Below are 19,868 nucleotides of genomic sequence, written 5' to 3' on the forward strand. Positions count from 1 at the left end.
TAATATTTTCTAGATTACTCTTTCCTATGTTAATAAAAATAGTAGTTTTTTTTTTGTTTTTGAACGAAACATTCACGTCAATCAAATGTTGATTTAGCTGAATTCTAAACGTATTAGTTCATTTATGCAAATAAAAAAGCTTTTAATATTTAAATAAGTTTTTGTGCAATATTATGAATTACAGCAAACAATACAAAATATAGTCATGAAATAATTATAAATGTTTATTATTTGATATCGTTCTTTTTTGAGAAATAACTAGCTGTTTACAATTAATTAACGAGATTAAATTGTAATCTGAAATGCTGACTTTAAAAAACCTGTCGGGATGTTATAATCCGACTAATTCTGAGAGCCTTTTACACTACCTTCTATCTCTTTCTTTTGCTAAGCGTCGAGTATAATGTAAGAGATGAACTACCAATTTCTTTATTTAGTAGTAGTATACTGATAATGTAAATAACGGGGTATCAAAATATTGATGTTTCTGTTTCATGATCCTTTTTAAAATAATTATCGGAGTCTAAATTACCATGTCGGAGTCTGCAAGCCAGCAAGTACCAGGGCTAAATCTTAATAAAGTGTTTAAAATCATAGTTTTAGGCGATTCGGGCGTGGGAAAAACTTGTCTTACATACCGTTTCTGCGAGGGTCAATTTTTAGATAAATCTGAGGCCACTATCGGTGTCGACTTCAGGGAGCGAATTGTTCGCATAAACAATGAAAACATAAGGGTAAGGACTTTGTTCCTGTATAGTAGCTTATAAGATGTAATTATTGAACTCCTAAGTATCTTGAAATCCTTGAATTGACACAGTTTATTGCATTGCTACAAACATATGGACAGGCTTTCCATTGATAATGGCGATTTTAAACGATTTAATTTTAATGTATGGTTAGTCTTCACTTAGTCTTTATCAACCTGAAATCATAATTAAGAAAATTATTTCTACATTTTTTGCTCATAGCTTAACTCCTGTCAAAGAACATTTAACTTTATAAATTCTGATCATAAAGTATGTTTTATGTCAAATTTAGTATTTTTTGTTACAAATCATTGATGAGCTTTTAAATTCCACTATGTAAAAATATTAAGAAAACAAAACCTTACATGTAAATTTCATGATTACATTTCACTTTTCACAAACCAAGTCCATGTGCGAATTTGCCCTTTTTCTTGGCTAATCAAGCTTGACCCCTAAACCCTTGATATTCCAGCTTCAACTCTGGGACACGGCGGGCCAGGAACGCTTCCGCAAGTCCATGGTGCAGCATTACTACCGGAACGTACATGCTGTAGTCATCGTGTATGATGTCACCAAACCAGAAACATTCCATGTGAGGACTGTGATTAAATTTTACCTAAGTTATTTCTAGTTATTTCTTTTTGTTTAATTTCTAGTTATTTCATCATAAAACTTAGTAACTTATTATTACTTTCTGAAAAGAAAATAATAGAGAAAAACTTTTTTGTAAAAACCATCCACACACACAGCACCATATAAGTTTTTTAAAAAACCAGTCAAGTGAGAGACGGACTCGCATTTCAAGGGTTCCGTACATTATTTCCGTACATTATGAATGAAATGTCTCTAAAAAACTTGGATCAATAACAAAGTAATTAAGTCCGACTCACGCTTGACTGCACATTTCTACTAGGTAATTTTGTGTATTTTTATCAATATTTTAGACCCAGTAGTTTCGGAGGTAAAGGGGGCGGGGGGAATGGTCGGACAGACAGACAGACGCACAACTGATCCTATAAGGGTTGCATTGTTTCCTTTTGAGGTATGGAATCCTAAAAAAAGAAAGAAGATCTTATACACTAAAGACTAAAATAACAGTTACATCTACTTGTAGCTTATTAGTCAAGGAATTTAAATTCCGACCCATTTCGTACTTTGTCACAGTGACAATCAATATGAAAGCCGCTAGAGACCTCATACGGTTGTCACTGTGACAAAGTACGAAATGGGTCGGAATTTAAATTCGTTGACTGTACTAACATGCAATCTACAAGATAGAGATGTACTAAATAATCTCTCGTGTTAATTTTTTACAGTCCATTGCAAGCTGGATGTTAGAGGTAGAGAGCCACGGGCTCATGAAGTCACCCCGGGTGCTGGTAGGCAATAAGTGCGACTGCGGCACGGCCGAATCGCGTCTCGCCACCACATACGCGCAGCGGCTCGCCGACAAGTATGGGATGCCGGTGAGTAGGACTCAATGCCCACAGGATTGCCTTTTGAAATTATTAAGCGCCTCACCATATAAGTCTTGAACGAAATAAGTACTTTGAAGCACCGTCACTGATCCATAGTTTTAGCTAATTCCGCGCAAAACCTACCGACAAAATTATAATCCTAACAAATATTGCGGCATCAAACAAAAATTTATATTTACTACACAAAATAATATTGCTTCGAAAAAACTATAATCTTCTACTAGAACCTTGAACCACAGATTAATTAATAGTACTACCGTACAGAAAGAAAACTTCCTACAAAAACGAAGTTTGACAGCGGTTCAGGGTCGAATCATGCTGTCCCTTTCTAATATATGGCACTATCCCTTTCGGCTATTTAGGGTTGTCAAAAATCAAGTGATTATCTTACCTATGGTCGTGCACGCAAAAGGAAGCCAAGTGGTGCCAACCCTAATAATTGCTCGGAGCAAGGATGAACCGAGCGGAGCCGAGTTTGACCGAAGTCTGGAGTTTCGCAAATTCGCACCCCTGCTTGAACTAAGGTTTTTGTAGTATTTGATTTGCTATCCAAATGTTGGCTCGAGCAAGGATTAAAAAAAAAACCTAGCCACAAACTAAGCTAAATTATAAGAGTATGTATGTCTATAAAATATGTCACATATGGTCATGCCAAGTGTGACAGTGCGTAGGGAGATGTATGTATAATGATCCCCTTAAGGGAGAAACTTTACTGTGTTCAAAGTTACAGAGATAAACACAAGATTTAGATATTTATGAATAGTCTATTTACTTCTCTAGTCTAAGTAACCGCATACTCATTTCTCATATTTTGCATGTAGTTTATTAATTATGTTGTTTTCTAAAGGTCTAGTAACTAAAAAAGCTCCGTGAGATGTAATTAAAGGATGACCCACGAGTCTTTGTATGTTTTCAGCTTTTCGAGACATCAGCTCTTCTCGATGCTGAATGCGGGACCGTCGAGTCAATCTTCATGACGCTGGCTCACAAACTGTACTCTAAACAGCCTCTCAGGGTCATCAGTGTCCAGGTATAATTACTTCCATTCTATATTCCAGTAACTTACTTTATGATAACTCGCATCTCGCAGACAGTCGGACAGCTACCTTAACCATAAAATATAATAATTTTCAAAATTTTTAATAAATTTTTAGGGGGACATACTCGTCCATACAAAAATGTTTTTCCACTTCTAAATATTTTCCATTCTCCATGAGTTTTTAGTATGTTATTGACACAATGAAATTCAAGGTTTATCTGATTTCCTTTTTTTCCAAAAAATGCAATTTCTTTTTTTAATGAATAGAATATATTATGCTGAAGCGATCGTCATCAAAATTAAAGTGATTTCTGATTTGTTAAGTTTATCTAGTTAGTGCATATGGAAACTGATTTCTCCCAAAATGGAAAATCCATCAAAAAATACATATTGTCAGTAGCTATTCTTCCCTCTTAAGTAGTTAAAATTTTAAAACACCATTTATGGCATAAAAGACGAACATAAATTTCATGCTTTCTTTTCTTTCTTTCTTCTGGCCTGTGAAATGCGACATGCAACGTTCACACCACTTGTAACATCTGTTGACAGCGTCTATGCACCCCAAATGTCCTCCTTTATAAAACATATGGCAGAAACCATATCTCAACGGTGGAACCGTTCTCTAAGCACCATACTGGGCTGGGTGAGATGCAGGATCAGTATCGCCGTTATACTCGCCACCAGCATGTGCATCCGAGGCACACGCCACCGGTTTAAGTCCACCGCCGGGTGGCTTGGGTTCGACGACGGTGCCGCCCTTCCACACATCGACTGAAACCCCTTTCCTACCCTACCTACATATGTCTTACCTAACCCTTTGCCTTTGTATTACTTATGATTGTTGTAATAAATGCTTTATGTCTTGCTTTCTTCTAATAAAAAATATTATTTTTTCTAGGGCGAAAACGGGCCGGGAACTGTAAACCTAGCACGCAAGAAACCGCGCACCACTCCGCCCAACGAGAGCTGTCTTTGCAGCTAAACCACAAGTCCATCCACTATGCTGTTAGAGACGTATGTCTAATTGGTTCCTTTTTAAACACGACAAAACATCTTTAACCCTTTACCAGGCTAAGGGATATATATTTCCCACATACAGCACTTCAAATTTGTGTTCTATTTTCGATTAGTAAGACTGACATTCGATTGTCATTTTTCTAATGTCAGCCAGTAAAGGGTTAAATAAATATCTTTAATTTGAAGAACACAGGCTTCATAGTTGTTAGTATCAGACAACTTTAAAACCCAAAATAAGGGTTTTTTGAAAACATAGAGATTTTTAAAATTCTTTGAAAGTCACGCCTATCGTGTGCGGCATCGTGAACCTTGCTAGAATGCACGAAGGTTGATTTTGGGCTGCAGCCGCGCGCGTCTGTTGACGTGTTTGACGGTCACAGGCGGTTTGGCGGTCAAAATCAAAATGGTACAGGTTTTTAACTGTTTGAAAGCCACGCCTATCGTGCCCGGCATCGTGAACCTTGCTAGAATGCACGAAGGTTGATTGTGGGCTGCAGCCGCGCGCGTCTGTTGACGTGTTTGACGGTCACAGGCGGTTTGGCGGTCAAAATCAAAATGGTACAGGTTTTTAACTGTTTGAAAGCCACGCCTATCGTGCCCGGCATCGTGAACCTTGCTAGAATGCACGAAGGTTGATTGTGGGCTGCAGCCGCGCGCGTCTTTTGACGTTTTTGGCGGTCACAGGCGATATGGCGGTCAAAATAAGGATTCTTTAAAAAGGTACAGGTTTAATGGGGCCCGCTGACTAACACAGTCCGCCGACCGGAATCTGCCTGTAAGTTGTTCGAAGCTGTCAAAATTTTGTTCGAACTGACAGGCCGATACCGTCCGGCGGACTGTTAATCAGTGGGCCCCTTAAGGGTCGGTAATGCATATGGATATGTACGAATACCCCTGGAATTGGCATACGTAGGGTTGATTGTAGTTTCCCGCGGACCGCTAACATGGTATTAAGGTGACCACTGACAAGCCTTCCAACAGTCCAAATAGCGTGGCTGCAATCCAAAATCGGTCCGTGAATGTCAAAAACGTACAACGTTTAATATTAGGATGCCGTCCATTTGGATGAATCCATTGTAACGGCATCCATTTGGAAGGCTCGTCAGTGGCCTGCTTAATACCACACAGGGGTACAAATTAATTTCTTAAGTTGAAGACCCTGTTGCACCGACCACTATTGACGGAATGATTAACAGTAGATATAAATGAAAAACGATTTTAAATTAGTATTCATCAAAACATGAATACCTGTATAGCATAGAGGTATATATTATGAGGTGCCAAAATAATATGAACGAATATAATAATTCTTATTATAGCTACACCTAACTATTTATGACAAGAATTGTCAGGTCGGGGTGGTATTCCATCTGTCCAATGTGTATTGAGTCTCACATTTTGCTTAATGAGAGAGTGAGACGCAATGACATTGGACAAAGGAACTGGACAGGTGGAATAATACCACCCTTAGTGATGTTGTCTATGAAATGCTCTCTTGGTGGATGGTGGATCGTTAGAAGCATGCAGGGTCCTAATAGTGCTAGATATTTATGGGGTCAAAATCGCTGCAGACTTTTCTTGGTCTAACTCTATAAATAAAACGCCAACCATGCAATAACTGCTTTAGTAGATACTCTGACATGTAATCATAAGATGTGCCTTTCAAAATAAGTGAACAAAAGTTTGAACTGCCAAAGATCTTCAAATAGGAGAGAGAACATGTAGGAAGTGGCCGAAGTGGTCCGATCTTGCGGTAGATATTGAATAATTATGTGTCAGCGCCATCTAGTGAAAAAACGGCAATTAAATATCAATGCCAGTGAATGACAATTCATATAATAGGGATGTACATATTGTACAAATGATTATTGAATTTGTCTTAAAAAAGACATATAGTAACATACTACATGAATAGCTTTATAGCCCTATTCAATTTATTCATACCATCATAAAATTTAATTATGCATTTTATTTGTAAAAAAACTTGATATAAGTTGAATGTATACATCTGTTTTATAGGGTTAATAAAATTTAAATCAAATTGGCATATGTCAATTGTATTACTTATTTTATAATTGTATTTTAGAAATAAACCAAAATGTTATTTATTTTCAGATTTAATTGTGAGAAATAAAATTATAACAAAAGTTATTAGTTTTTCACTGCCAATATTGTTTACAAAGAAACATACAACCGAATTGATAACCTCCTCCTTTGGGATTTGGAAGTCGGTAAATATCTGATTATATTATAGTGTTAGCGAGAGTGTAGTCTATTTTCGCGCCCATCGTCAACGACTCCGTGGCGCAACGGTAGCGCGTCTGACTCCAGATCAGAAGGTTGCGTGTTCAAATCACGTCGGGGTCATGCAATTACTTTTTGTATTTTTTTGTTGAATGCTAAAGATATTTTTGATGTTTTTACTTTGTTGTAAGAAGATATTTTTTTACAGTAATGAATTCAGAATCTGTTTTTTTTTTTTTATATTCGCCTAGTATAAAAAAAAACCCAAGTGTGATGTTAGGTGTATGCCATACAAACCGAGTTTGAACTGCAACTATTTGGAGAATGCAACTGTACCCCAACCAGTGGGGAGACACTCCTGACTTCGGTCGAACTCGGCACCGTTCGGCTCAGCATTGCTCCGAGCAATTATTAGGGTTGGCATCACTTGACTTCCTTGTGCGTGCACGACCACAGATAAGATAATCACTTGAATTTTGACAACCCTAAATAGCCGAAAGGGATAGTACTATATATTAGAAAGGGATAGCATGATTCGACTCTGAAAACTCAAACCTAGCTCGCTGTCAAACTTCGGGTTTGTAGGAAGTGTCCTTTCTGTACACGGTAGGACTATTATTTCTCCTGTGCCCCAACTGTATTTTTCGACTAGATTGCAGTTAGATAGAGTTAGATATTTATTAATATTTTAAGAGAACTCATTTATTGTATAATAAGTGTTATAAAATGGATATAAAACTAAAATTGACTACAACTAAGATAACTAAAGCTAAAATATTAAAAATACCTTTAATATCCATCTGATATTTACACTAGCTACTTTTACGAGGGTGTTGTGAGCATGAATACAGTAGGCTGTTCGTATGTGGACGGAAGCTCGTAATCCGTGACGTCAGCCAGAGTAGTCCTGGTCCCAGGGTCAGGACGGAGCACGCTCAGAGGCAGATCCTTCACCCCTGGCACGAACGCCCACTTCTGGTACAGCGCCAGAGCCAAACTCTTCACGTCGACTGACGGAAGACTGTTTATCTGCACGTACAAGAATTGTTCTTCAACCGTAGCTCTGACTAGTCTTTGTGTGCTTGCTTCGTCAAACAATTCGCCGCGAACCTTAGCCATCAGTCCCGCGTCCAGGAATGCTCGCCAGCGCGGAATATAATAGTAGTGGAACATCTCTGCCCATTGCTTGCACGCGTAATCCGTAATTTCTCCATTCGGCCCCCACAAAGTTATCTGGTTGCGTGCATTCAGATCGTATTGTAAAGTTTGCTCTGGCCCGTTGGCGAAGCCTCTCGCTTTAGACAGCCAATTGTTGAGTGCAAAGTCGCCGTTGCCAGACAAGATTCGTTCCATATCCTGCATCGCATCGAGGAATAAACTTATAGACGCGTTGAACACCCATGTGTTGGAGAAACGATCGCTCTGTAGATTGACGTAAAGCTGCTCGGCGCGGTACTGCAGCGCTTGCCGTGTGATATCCACCAGGTCGTGGTAGTATCCTGGCGAGTAGCAGTCAGAGTTAGATACTTCTACGAATTTTTTGAACGCTTGGAAAAGATCGTGACTCTTGTACCATGCCCAGGGTCTTATTCTGAAGCTGGGTCGTCGAGTCACCACGTATTTGCCTCGGATTTTGTTGAGGCCGTCAAAGCTGTAAACACTTTTGAGGAGGTAGCGCCAAGCGGACGCTGTTTCGTTGCAGCCGTAGCGGCGCTCAGCGTAAGCCGCAACCCAGGTGTTGAGATCCACGGGCGCGTGCCGCCACGCTGACTCCAGCATCAGCTCGTACACCACGTAGTTCTGGTTAATCCCCTCAGGCGTGAGTCCCACACCGATCATCGTGCTGTTCGCCTTCAAACGCGCTGTATACACGTCACTATTTATTGATTTCATGTTCCCGAACATGCCCAGCGTGCCGCCGAAGTTGTGCAGCATGCACCACACGAACGGCTGCCCGAAATATTGCTGATACAAATCGTACTGCGGCCATTGTTCCGATTGTAGGTCTAATATCAACATGCGCCCTGAGGGAACCGCGGTCAGGAACGCTTTAACTCTTTCCATCGGCCATAGAATCGGATCGTGGACAAACATCCAATTTTGTAGAAGCCAGACTGCGCTGCTATCAGTTTCCTTTAAAGTTAAGTAAATAGCTTGAGCTGTGTTTTTAACTAGAGCGGTGGACCAGGACTGGATCTTGACCTCGTTGAATGGATCGGCGGTGTAGATATGATTTGTTCCGGATCCAACTGTGACTTCGGTTAGGAATTGTTTGCCGAGCTCTTTGAACAATGGTTCGTTTGGATCGAGGAACGATCCGCAGCAGTAGTCACTGTCGAAGTTATTCCATGTTTCAACGGCATGGATGGTTACATTAGGGTAGATTCTGGAGAAAGCTTTCGGGACGTGTCCGTTGAATGCGGGGAGAACGGGAATGATGCCAAGCTGGAACATGTAGTCGAGGATACTGCTCTGTATGTCACGTTGAGCCTCGTGCCAGGACTTGGTGAGCGGGCCGGCCCAGCCGCGGACATTACCCATGCGGTTCCACGCTAAGAAAGCTGGCCCGGTGAAGTGGTCGTTAATTTCTTCATCTGTCAGACCAAGGCGGCGGTAGATGCGTGTCCAAGCGGCCTCCTGGGCAACCGGAGCCAACGCCAGATTTATACCATTGAGAGCCATCCATTCCACATGCTGCTGCCAGTCTGGAGCGCTCCACCACACGAAGCTGTACGAGGCCGTGCACACGTTTTGATAATACCGGAATCTGTCGTTAGCGGTCACCACTTCATTAACTTCGGGCAGCGGACTCGGAATGCTGATACGCTGGTTCTGCCAACCAATATGGCTTTTGCAGTACTTCTTGAGATAATAATTGAACCCCCAAACAGCAGCGACGCCCGTACTCGCCCGTATATGTAACGCTCCCTGGCTCGTCCATAAAGAAAACACATCTTTCTTGTCACTAAACAATATCGGATTAACTTCTACGATTACGCCGCTCATGTATTTCGATATGATATTGGACGCTGCATTCTGTTGAACGCTGGCTGGTGTTTTCGTTTGTAATTTGGTCGGGTCTAGGTATTCTAGGTTTAACGCGGATGCTAATAATAACTTGGTTAGAAGAATAATGAGCGGTTGTTTCATGGCGACGGCGGGACTCGCACTGACAGCCGAGACGCTTGTTTACAAAGGGGCTACTTAGTTTATAGTTGATACGTGATACCAATGACCCGTTCGGGACGTTTGGGTTAAAGTGGCTTATTCACTGCTCTGCGCTGACTGCGCTCGCCGCTTATTTTATCGTGAATATATCCCATAATAACGCGTTCTATTTATACCATTCCGTCTTTTGACGAGCACTTGACAACAATGGTTTCTTATGTAAAAGAACTTCATTGTCACGGCTCGGAATGAAAGTTTTTGACAGGTCTCTTTGTAGCGATGGAACTTTTTGTTTACCTTTGGGTGTAGAGCAAGGAGCAAGTTAGGTACCTCAAATGGAAAAAATGGAACCCTTGTAGGATCACTTTGTTGTCCGTCCGTCCGGTTTTTTGTTGTGCTTTAGATGCCGCTTTATGATCTGCAAGTACTCATTTTTTCTTGAGCTGTGCAAAAATTACATACATACCTACGTCGTATGTACTATCGACAATATAAAATAGAAATTAAGACGAAACAGGAACTGAGCCCGTTCTCAATTTTGAGATTTCGAGGTGAATATACCCGTCGCTCTGACGGGGCGTAACCGCGACGTTAGTACGATAGGGACAACTGCAGCTTAGACGAAAAATCCTGCGTAAAATTCTCAAAAATCGAGGTTTCGTATTCTACTGTTTCCTCCTCCAAAACTTAACCAATCGTAACCAAATTTGGAAATCTAAATGATTATGAAATTATCTGTGTCGGTGTCAGTTTTGAATACCATGCCTCTCATTGCGGCATAGTCAATTAGGCCATTTTGGCCATATTTGAAGGGCCCTAGCGCCTTAAAAAACAAAAATATCAAAAAAAGCAAAACGGTACGAATATTAATCTGTGTTAAAAAAATCATTGCTCTAGCTTCAAAAACCACGGAGGAAACAGTCAAGTAAGTACTTACGTTTGTATGGAGAAATGACCACTCCTGTTGGCTCTTCACTACTGCTAATAAGTAATGAAATAAATATCGACACGGTTCACTTAAAATATCTAAAATAATTTGTATTCCGTGATACATAATAGTTTATTGAACCTGACCGTAATCTCGCATTCTCTTTATTCGTTTATTTAGGTATCTTTCAAGAAACATCGTAATTTAAAAGCATATCGTCATCGTCATTAGCATTATCTAAAAACTAATTAATCGTTACTGAAAGGTTACTGATTATAATGTAGGTATACTCGTATTGTTACAAATACAGTGTGTGTAATATTAATGTGTTCAGAAGGAGAGAGTTACAAGTTCCCTTATGGCGATAAATGAAACTCCTTACTAGGTACTTCTACCAAAAGTAAGTATAGTCGCACCAAACAAAGTCTGCAGCGGATTTGATAGCCCATCGCAGTGTAAGTGTTATGTATACGTCATAATTTCATAGAAGTTTGACGTTAAAAATGATACTTGCACTGCGTGGGCTATCAAAATCGCTGCAGACTTTTTACGGTCTGACTATAAGTATGGAAGAAGTCTTGCTACAATTTGTTCCGACAATTCGATTGTAACATGATACAATTGCACAAAAACCGGGCAAGTGCGAGTCGGACTCGCGCACGAAGGGTTCCGTACCATAATGCAAAAAAAAGGCAAAAAAAACGGTCACCCATCCAAGTACTGACCCCGTCCGACGTTGCTTAACTTCGGTCAAAAATCACGTTTGTTGTATGGGAGCCCCACTTAAATCTTTATTTTATTCTGTTTTTAGTATTTTGTTGTTATAGCGGCAACAGAAATACATCGTCTGTGAAAATTTCAACTGTCTCGCTATCACGGTTCGTGAGATACAGCCTGGTGACAGTCGGACGGGACGGACGGACGGACAGCAGTCTTAGTAATAGGGTCCCGTTTTACCCTTTGTGTACGGAACCCTAAAAACGATCAAAATAAAAAAAAGCAGACGCTGAGTAAAATTAAGTGTTGAAGTTTTATGTCGCTCATATTTAAATACAACCGATAAGACGTATGGATCATGTATAGACCTTTTAGAATATAATCTTTCATGAGCACTAAAGATAGCTTGAGCTTATTGTACGTTATGAAGTACTATTATTTATTCTGTGGTTATGATATTAGGTCAGGCCATATAGTTGAAAGGTTATTTGATTGCTGCAAGTGATAGTTAAATTTTGTTTAGCGGTTAATCCCCTGCCATAGACAAGTAGACCGTCGCCGTATAGTCTGACAAAAGAATAGAAATTAAAAAGTGGCAATACTGTAGTGTCGTCCCTTTCATACCAATTTATATAAGAAAACGGGACGACACTTCAGTATTGCCACTTTTTAATTTCTACTCTTTTTTGTCAGACTGTATTTGCTTGTTGTATTTGCTCAAATACTTAATGCTTCGCTCTGTCTCTGTATTAATTTGTATTCTTTCTTAAATTAAGGGTAAGAATTTGATTTAAGTAATTAAGAATGTGACATAACCTGATTTGCTTAAAATCATTGGATGGTAAAACGTATTGCTAATAAGTTTTTATTTTTGTATGAAGTGAGCACTGTATGCTTAAGCTTACTTATTCGTCAATGCTAAAGTCATAGACTAGGAATCCTTTAGACCGAGTTTAGAGCAATTATTTCATGCAACCGATGATGCCAAAAATGCGGGGGCGCGCGGGACGAGGTGAGCGAAGTCCCGTGCCGTGATTGGTCCGTTCAAAGACACGGACGTCACACAAAGACCCTTTCGATTCGTACATGGAGTAAAATTACCGTATGCGTGGCAGAGGGGGTAGCGCGACTATGCTCAGTCTGGAGGATGTTTTGTCTGTGGCTAAAGTCAATGGCTAAGTAAGGATTATGGAGCAGTGATTTCGACGGAGATACGATTGTATTAAATATATCACACACGTATTTTAAGTCGAAAATAGCTCGACATGTTTCACTCCGCACCGAGGAGTGTCATCAGGAGCTCGCGTTCACGCATCAGAAACGTGTCTCACGGAAGTCCTATCGGAAGGTACGATTGTTCATGAATAATTACATATAACGAGAAACAGTGGCCTATTTTATAAAGCTACAAGTTACAATTTACAAGCGGAAGTCTCGTTCTAACACATAGGGTTAGAAAGAGACTTCCGCTTGTAAATTGTAACTTTATAAAATAGGCCACAGGTATTGACTCACCTCTATAAGATTTGTTTGACTTATTAAAATTGCATTTGTCTTGTCAAGGTGTGTGATGTCTGTGCGGTTAGTTAGAGGATCTTTTGAACTACGAGCTAACTACGAGGTCGTAAAGACTTACAGCCCGTTCACACAGAGTCTACGTATTTACGGTACCCGTTTTAACGGATACAACAAAAAAATACGCTTCACACATAGGCACCGTATAACGTATCCGGCATTAACTGAGAGCCCAGATATATGACGGATACGTATTCCGTTCATCCAGTATTCGATGACAAAACGGAATGTCATAATTTTACGGACCGACATTTTTTACTGTATACTGAATAATGTGTCATATGTGAAGTCGCTCATACAACTCCATACGCTATCAATGAAAAAAAACGTATACGATAAAACGGAACAGTAAAACGGAGACCCTGTGTGAACGGGCTATAAAATTGAAAATAGGAACATTTTCACAGCTACACAGGGCAGTTAACAACAAATGGAACAGGAAATCGGGTCACGCCTTATACATATTTGTTATATAAAATTAATCGATTTAATCGGTCTTGTTTGATCGTTCAGATTGCGGACTGTATAAAATTTGGTAGGTAGAAAAAAAAACAGTATTCATAGAGGCAATATATTTTTAATTTAAACATTATCTTGTAACCTATCCAATTCACAATCTTCCGTCTGAGTTGAAAGAGGTCATTCATTAATTACGTAAGAGTGTCGATAGACAAAAATTGTATTTACGTAATTAATGAACGGCCACTAAGAGTATTACATTAAAAAAAAAATCTTTAACGGACTCTGCTATGTAATAAATAGCTAACAAACAATCAACGCGCACTTTATAAAATTATAATATGTTAAGTGATGTGTTACCGAGTCCAGTAATATAAGCACCTATGTTACAATATAATATATGTAAAAGATAATGAGCAGCCGACTTACTGCCGATACTGTTAAGGTGAAACAACACCAAATAACACTTTGATTTAAAGTTTTATAGCGGACAGCTATGTTATTTATTACATACGACAAAAATCTATACTATAAACTAACATAATATTAGAAAAACAACACTCATTAAAGAAAAAAAGTTACTTAAAACATTGCACAAACACAGTTATATTCAAAAATAACCTCATTGCACGATAACGCTTCTAAATGAGAAATCGATTTATATTTGAGTTTTACCACAGCCTTATCGCTGGCTCCTGGCCTATATAGTCCGGGAGCCATCATCAATGCCTAACCGTGTCATCTCACTTTTTACTAGAGATGCAACGGATAGTTGTTTGGCCGGATACCGGATAGTAACCGGATATCGCATCTCTACTTTTTACTAATACAATCACACCCTATTTTGGAGTTAAGGTATAAAGCCTACAAATATGGTAAAATATATCACAGACATAGTTAATCTTTTGTATAGCCTAAAATGTCTGTGATAAGTTGTATCATCCGTCATAAGAGCTCATAATTCGATTTTTCCGAAAGGGCTCTTACGTACAGTCACCTGCAATAATATGTTACTCTTCGAAGGCCGCAAAAATATCTGACACGATCTTATTTGTAGAGCCATAAGAGCGTATCACATATTTTTGCGGCCTTCGAAGAGTAACATATTATTGCAGGTGACTGTACATAATGAATGACCTATGTTCATAGTCTTTTAAGTTCAAAATAAGAAACCTTTCGCAAAAATCAATGTATCTTCCATTAGTTACCTAACATTTTCTATAAGTTAGATTTTATTAATAATATCAATGACTTTTCAACGTATTGACTCACAACTTTGACAAACTCGTATAAGCGATGGATTCTAACTGAATATACGATTTCGTAAAAGTTGCCAGTTAGCGAATTCATCTCAAAGCCAAGATCTAGATAAAAAAAAGTTGTAGAACCAGAACTTGGCATTTGAAATACTAACTACTATAATTTCTTGCATTATGGTGAACAAGATGTCAATATCTATGTATTCAAGTGAATATAATCTAATTCTCTCGGCTACGTAAATCTTTTTCGAAATATCTACCTACTTTTTTTATACATTAGCAGCTTGATGTTTATAGATCTGCCAAATGCCATGATATTTGCTTTGAATTGCTGTTCTGCAAAAAATATATTAAACTTGTAACAGTGGAATTGTAAGAAATGGCAAGATGGTAGTAAATTATCTATAGTTCGTTTTTTTAGCATTAGAAAGAACTTGAAAGAAGATGAGCGATCTTGACATGTCTTTTAATTGAAAAATGCTTTTTAAAAATCAGTAACTATTAATTATGAAAGCAGAAGAATATAAATGATCGTAATACATACATTCATAATTGTTACATATTTGCCGTAACTTATTTTTAAAATGTGTTTTTCAATTAAAAGACACATCAAGATTGTTTACCTTATTTCTAATGCTAAAAACAACGTACTATAGTACATAAGCGACACCTTAGATTTGGAATAGCTTCTTTCTTCTTTCCATTTTGTATGATCACTAGACGATACCGATACTGGCCTTTTTGTACCATTCGATGATTTTCAGATATTCGTATTTGTAAAGCTGTTACTCGTCATTGGTACAGACAGACTACAATATGGTTATCAGGCTCTGTCATATTAAGTGGTCCATCAATCTGTCTCTAATTTGAAATATTCGAGATTACCTTATATGTAACGTGTAAAAGTAAATCTACAACCATCAATTTGTGCTATTGCAATAGTTCTTATGTATGGGCTCTAGTAAACATTTTTAGTTTAACTAGCTGATACCCCAGTAGATCGCATCACACTAGCTGGTAACGGCTCAGGATTAAAATTATGCTAGTGCGTGGTCTTCGTCTTATATAGCCTTATATAAATCAGTAGATCGCCTTTACGTACACCAAAATGTTGAAATAGTCCGGTCAGTAATGAAGTAGCTAATCAAGCAAGTCTTTTGAAGACATTATTTTCACTCTGTTTCGTTAGTGTGACCAGTAGGTGCCCTGTTTCAAGCTATACGCCCATGTAGATTTCGTAGAGCCTTTGATAGAAGTATCAGCGAATCGTTTTAACCTTTTCGACGTCGTGTCAAACACAAAAGGTGTCACTCGGTCGCCACGTCACCGAAGTGTCAAAACTGAAATTGAACTTTATGCATATGCACGTAGGTCTATGTTCCTCTTTAATCTGTGACTGATTAATCCGTCTTTGGCGTTGGACCTGCGGTGCGGATGTATCGGTCATTGGCGTCCAAAAGGTTAAGTATACCAAAAATTTGTAATAGATAGAGTAGCCAGTCATACTGGAGTCTTGTATCCGAGCACTAGAGTGCGATCAGCCGTCCCTGTCTGCGCACGCGCCGGTTCCGCGCTCACATGTTCTGCCACTGCGTGGTGACGAGCATGTTCGTGTCGAGTGCTCGAGCGATGCGCTCGTGCAGGCCGTGGCTCAGCCACAGCATTCGGAGCGTTTCGTAGCGCGTCGGGCACAGGTGGAGGGGGTTGCCGCGGCGGAGGCCCTGTGGAAAAATCATACATTTTAATTGGAAGTTTGAATTGTTGTGGATTTATTTTAGTGAATTTAACTAAATTTAAAGCATCAAATTATAGTCTTGTAATAAGATTATAGATCTGTAAGCCTAAGTCAAAACTGATTTATTCAAAATAAAAATAAAAAGTAAGTGCGGGACAGCAAATAAACTTTAGGAAAAATCATGAACATTTAATTTTTAAATATTTAATCAATAAACTATCACTCGGTACTACACGTGCCGCTGTTGGCATAAATAGGACTGTAATCCGGCACGGAACGATGCATTTGGAGCTAAAATTTACCCTTATGCGCTGTGTTCAGTTAGGGCCCCCCATATCTGGCGTCTTTCGAGCGTCGGCGTCTACAATTCTATGGCCGACGTCGACGCAACGTCGACGCAACTGCGCAGCGACGTCATTTTCCATAGTGCTGGACCGACGCCGACGCTCGAAAGACGCCAGATGTGGGGGGGCCCTTAGTTTTTAGTACTTTTTTAGGGATTATTTATCTGAAAATGTATGGATAGGTGTACTGTGTATATATACCTCATTTTCATAAAACTTTACGGGCCCCGATTTAGTTATATTATGTTTATCCCTTTTTTACAAATAAATAAGTCAAAGGGACAGATAAAGACAAACGATTATTAGCTAATCGAGGTTCGTAGCGATGAATAAGGGGGTATGTGTGTGTGACCTGGTCGGTCTCGCCGTAGTTGTCGATAGTGTGTGTGACTAAGGGGGTATGTGTGTGTGACTAAGGGGGTATGTGTGTGTGACCTGGTCGGTCTCGCCGTAGTTGTCGATAGTGTGTGTGACTAAGGGGGTATGTGTGTGTGACTAAGGGGGTATGTGTGTGTGACCTGGTCGGTCTCGCCGTAGTTGTCGAGGTAGGGCGCGGGCAGCATGGCGCCGCGCGCGGGCGCGGCCAGCAGCAGCAGCTCGCAGTCGCGCACGCGCAGGAACACGCCCGCGCCCGCGCCGCACGACATCGCGTGCGCCACCACCGCGCCTACTAGCTCCGACCCGCCGCTTCGACCGCTCTGGAAATAAAAACTTGCTTCAAGACACAAAAAACTCATGTGTGTTACAAGTAGCCAGGGCCCGGGCAGCTCAGGGCACTGCAGGCCTTTTCCACTTATTTTTTCGTATATGATAATTATTTATTTTAGTATATAACAATACTAAAAAACACCCTGTTTGCCTCACTCTCGGATACATAACACTTACAGTCGTACATCATCGAATATGATTCTTTTTCTACTTCCGTTCACCGCTCAACCCACCAACGGAACGGCAGCTGTCGTTCACTAGAATTGGCCTGATGACAAATTTTGAAATCCCTTTTAATATTGTCGGTACACTTGTATTGGTTCCGAAAAACACAATATTTCAGCTATACTCATAAGATTTAACATAAATAACTGCATTTTATTATAGCCAGTTTAAACCTCGCGCGAAAACGGCGTGTGACGATTTGTGACGTCATAAATTATGGTGGGAGACATTGCTTACATACTTACAGTTACGAATTTCCCTTGAATCCGAATGATATTGTTAATTCAGCACCATATATTACGATTAAGGATGATAAATACATTACAAAAATTGTTCACAATAAGTCATTTTATACAAAGACTCTCACACGGTTGCAATTTAAGATGAATTATTTAGATACATGTAAATTTTGAGTGAAAATCACCGAGCGCCGGATTTACTTTTTAATTTTTTCTAGTTACGACAACCAACATGGCAATGATAGTTCCGTTCAGCCAAATAATTAAAAAAGTTTTTTGGGGAAATATCCTATTATTTAGCATTTTATTAATATAATATCAAATAAATATTTATTTTATATCGTGTAATAATATTTTTTGGACGTAATAAATGTTTAGTGGCGAAACAATATTTTTTTTGAACCTCCAAACTCTTTGGCGAGTACGTAATGGATTACAGTCAATGAGGTTGTCTATGTTGCTCTAAGAAATATGTCATGCATTGCTGACGTCAACTCTTACGTCGCCTCTGATTGGTGTTTCAGCCAAAATGGCCGAGTGGAGAATTTCGCACTTTTATTTTATTGAATATATTAATAATCCTTCAGTTTATACTGAGATTGGGCCATGTTTTAGAATCATATTAACATATACGTTTCTTTGAAACCATTATTTCCATGATTCTTTGTTACTGTCATCAGGCCAATTATGACAACTGTCTTCAATGACCTACGAGTTATCGGCCGAAAGGAATTCCGCCAAACGAAATTTGTGCCTGACACGAGGACTATATGAAAAAAATTAAAAAAAAATTTCGCTTCGAAATTTTTCATGAGGGCCGTGTTGCATAATAAACTTAAATTTATTATGCAACACGGCCCAGGTCATCAGTAAAGTAAGTCGTCTGGTACTAGTTATAAATAAGTTTTTAAAATACAATAGACAAAAACTCACCTTTTTAATCTCAGTCTGACAGCAATAACTCTGCGAGCACAGTATCTGCCCGCACACCAAACACATAGTCGGGTACTTGCTATCATCCCTCTCCGAATTCGGACACGAAAACTCAGAAACCACATTCATTAACTCCGAGAAGTCATCGGGCAACGGCACTAACTTCGGAGGCTCATTCGTTTCAACTACCGTCTTTATGTCGATCTCCCCAGCGAACCACTCGACAGACAGCGCTGACCACTCTTCAGACTTACTCCTAGACATCGGAGTGTCTATTAACTCTCTAAACGTACTCGGCAAGTCTAGATAGCCGCACATAACCTCCCAAATATCACCACCGACGACGGTTAACTCCGTAGGCGGGCTGATATCGCTTAAGAAGTGATAGAATAGACAAGAAGCCCTTAAGAACGTGTAGCATTGATTTTTAATCTTCTCCCATACGTCATGAGCATTTAAATCTTCAATATCTAAGTTCCCTCGTCTTAGGGTCTTCATGAACGTGAGCAAGTTTTCTAAATCAGGTTTAATAGGTTTGTAGTCTTCTTGTCCTTCCATTGGTTCGTGGTTAACGCAGTCAGAGACGTCTAGTACGATCATGGCTCGTGTGATGAGCGCTCTGAATACTTCTATAGTGAATTGTCGGGCTAGGTGGTTGGGTCGCGCCGGGCCGGCAGTTTTGCTGAACAGCGAGGGGGCTGTTAAAACTAGAGCTACTAAAGTTTCGAAGGGGTGGTGAGTTAGTGGTGAGGTGCGTTCGAGTGTGCTTAGATTTTCTAGGGCATGGTGAGCTAGCTGTTTGGGCGAGGGCCAGACGGACGGGATGACGGCGGCGAGGCGTATTAACGCTTGGAGCGCGTCGCGATGCCTGGAGGGTAGGTCGCCTAGGAGCGGCCGTTTCTCGGCTTGAAGTACCGCGTTTGTACTAAGGATTGTGTATGATGTGGCCTTGTATAAAGCTTCTACGGATGACAGCGGATTCGAGTCCTCCAAATCGCCGCATACTGCTGGCAATATCTGCGAAGGGAAATTGCATATAAGTATATACGTAAAA

At 39.7% G+C, this 19,868-nt stretch overlaps 3 protein-coding genes and 1 non-coding gene across 4 annotated transcripts in view; 2 read left to right on the plus strand and 2 right to left on the minus strand.

Moving 5' to 3' along the window:
- Positions 1-411: 411 nt before the first annotated feature.
- Positions 412-6,429, plus strand: LOC134670770 (ras-related protein Rab-33B-like). Its single transcript, XM_063528583.1, has 5 exons — positions 412-734; positions 1,219-1,338; positions 2,063-2,212; positions 3,141-3,254; positions 4,162-6,429. Exons 1-5 carry the CDS (start codon positions 534-536, stop codon positions 4,243-4,245), a joined length of 669 nt encoding a protein of 222 aa, XP_063384653.1. The 5' UTR covers positions 412-533; the 3' UTR covers positions 4,246-6,429.
- A 146-nt stretch (positions 6,430-6,575) lies between these two features.
- Positions 6,576-6,647, plus strand: Trnaw-cca (transfer RNA tryptophan (anticodon CCA)). The gene has a single exon. It is a non-coding gene; the product is annotated as a tRNA-Trp (tRNA).
- A 699-nt stretch (positions 6,648-7,346) lies between these two features.
- On the minus strand, positions 7,347-9,749 carry LOC134670771 (alpha-N-acetylglucosaminidase). Its single transcript, XM_063528584.1, has one exon. The coding sequence runs from the start codon at positions 9,672-9,674 to the stop codon at positions 7,347-7,349; it is 2,328 nt and encodes a 775-aa protein (XP_063384654.1). The 5' UTR covers positions 9,675-9,749.
- A 3,720-nt stretch (positions 9,750-13,469) lies between these two features.
- LOC134670772 (E3 ubiquitin-protein ligase UBR1) overlaps positions 13,470-19,868 on the minus strand; it is a 59,616-nt gene continuing 53,217 nt past the window's right edge. Inside the window, exons 27-30 of the mRNA XM_063528585.1 lie at positions 18,815-19,831; positions 17,228-17,407; positions 14,189-16,351; positions 13,470-14,117 (exon numbers count right to left, since the gene is read on the minus strand). Coding sequence (XP_063384655.1) covers positions 16,205-16,351; positions 17,228-17,407; positions 18,815-19,831 — 1,344 coding nt within the window. The 3' untranslated portion in view covers positions 13,470-14,117; positions 14,189-16,204. The remainder of the gene's footprint in view (positions 14,118-14,188; positions 16,352-17,227; positions 17,408-18,814; positions 19,832-19,868) is intronic.

The sequence above is a fragment of the Cydia fagiglandana genome, chromosome 14 (genome assembly GCF_963556715.1).
Source record: "Cydia fagiglandana chromosome 14, ilCydFagi1.1, whole genome shotgun sequence".
Taxonomy (NCBI): Eukaryota; Metazoa; Arthropoda; class Insecta; order Lepidoptera; family Tortricidae; genus Cydia; species Cydia fagiglandana.

Bases quoted from the DNA above. Each gene is read 5' to 3' on its own strand.
- LOC134670770 (XM_063528583.1), top strand. From the start codon at position 534: ATGTCGGAGTCTGCAAGCCAGCAAGTACCAGGGCTAAATCTTAATAAA. The intron at 735-1,218 runs GTAAGGACTTTG...TTGATATTCCAG, and splicing joins TAAACAATGAAAACATAAGG to CTTCAACTCTGGGACACGGC. The intron at 2,213-3,140 runs GTGAGTAGGACT...GTATGTTTTCAG, and splicing joins CCGACAAGTATGGGATGCCG to CTTTTCGAGACATCAGCTCT.
- LOC134670771 (XM_063528584.1), bottom strand. From the start codon at position 9,674: ATGAAACAACCGCTCATTATTCTTCTAACCAAGTTATTATTAGCATCC.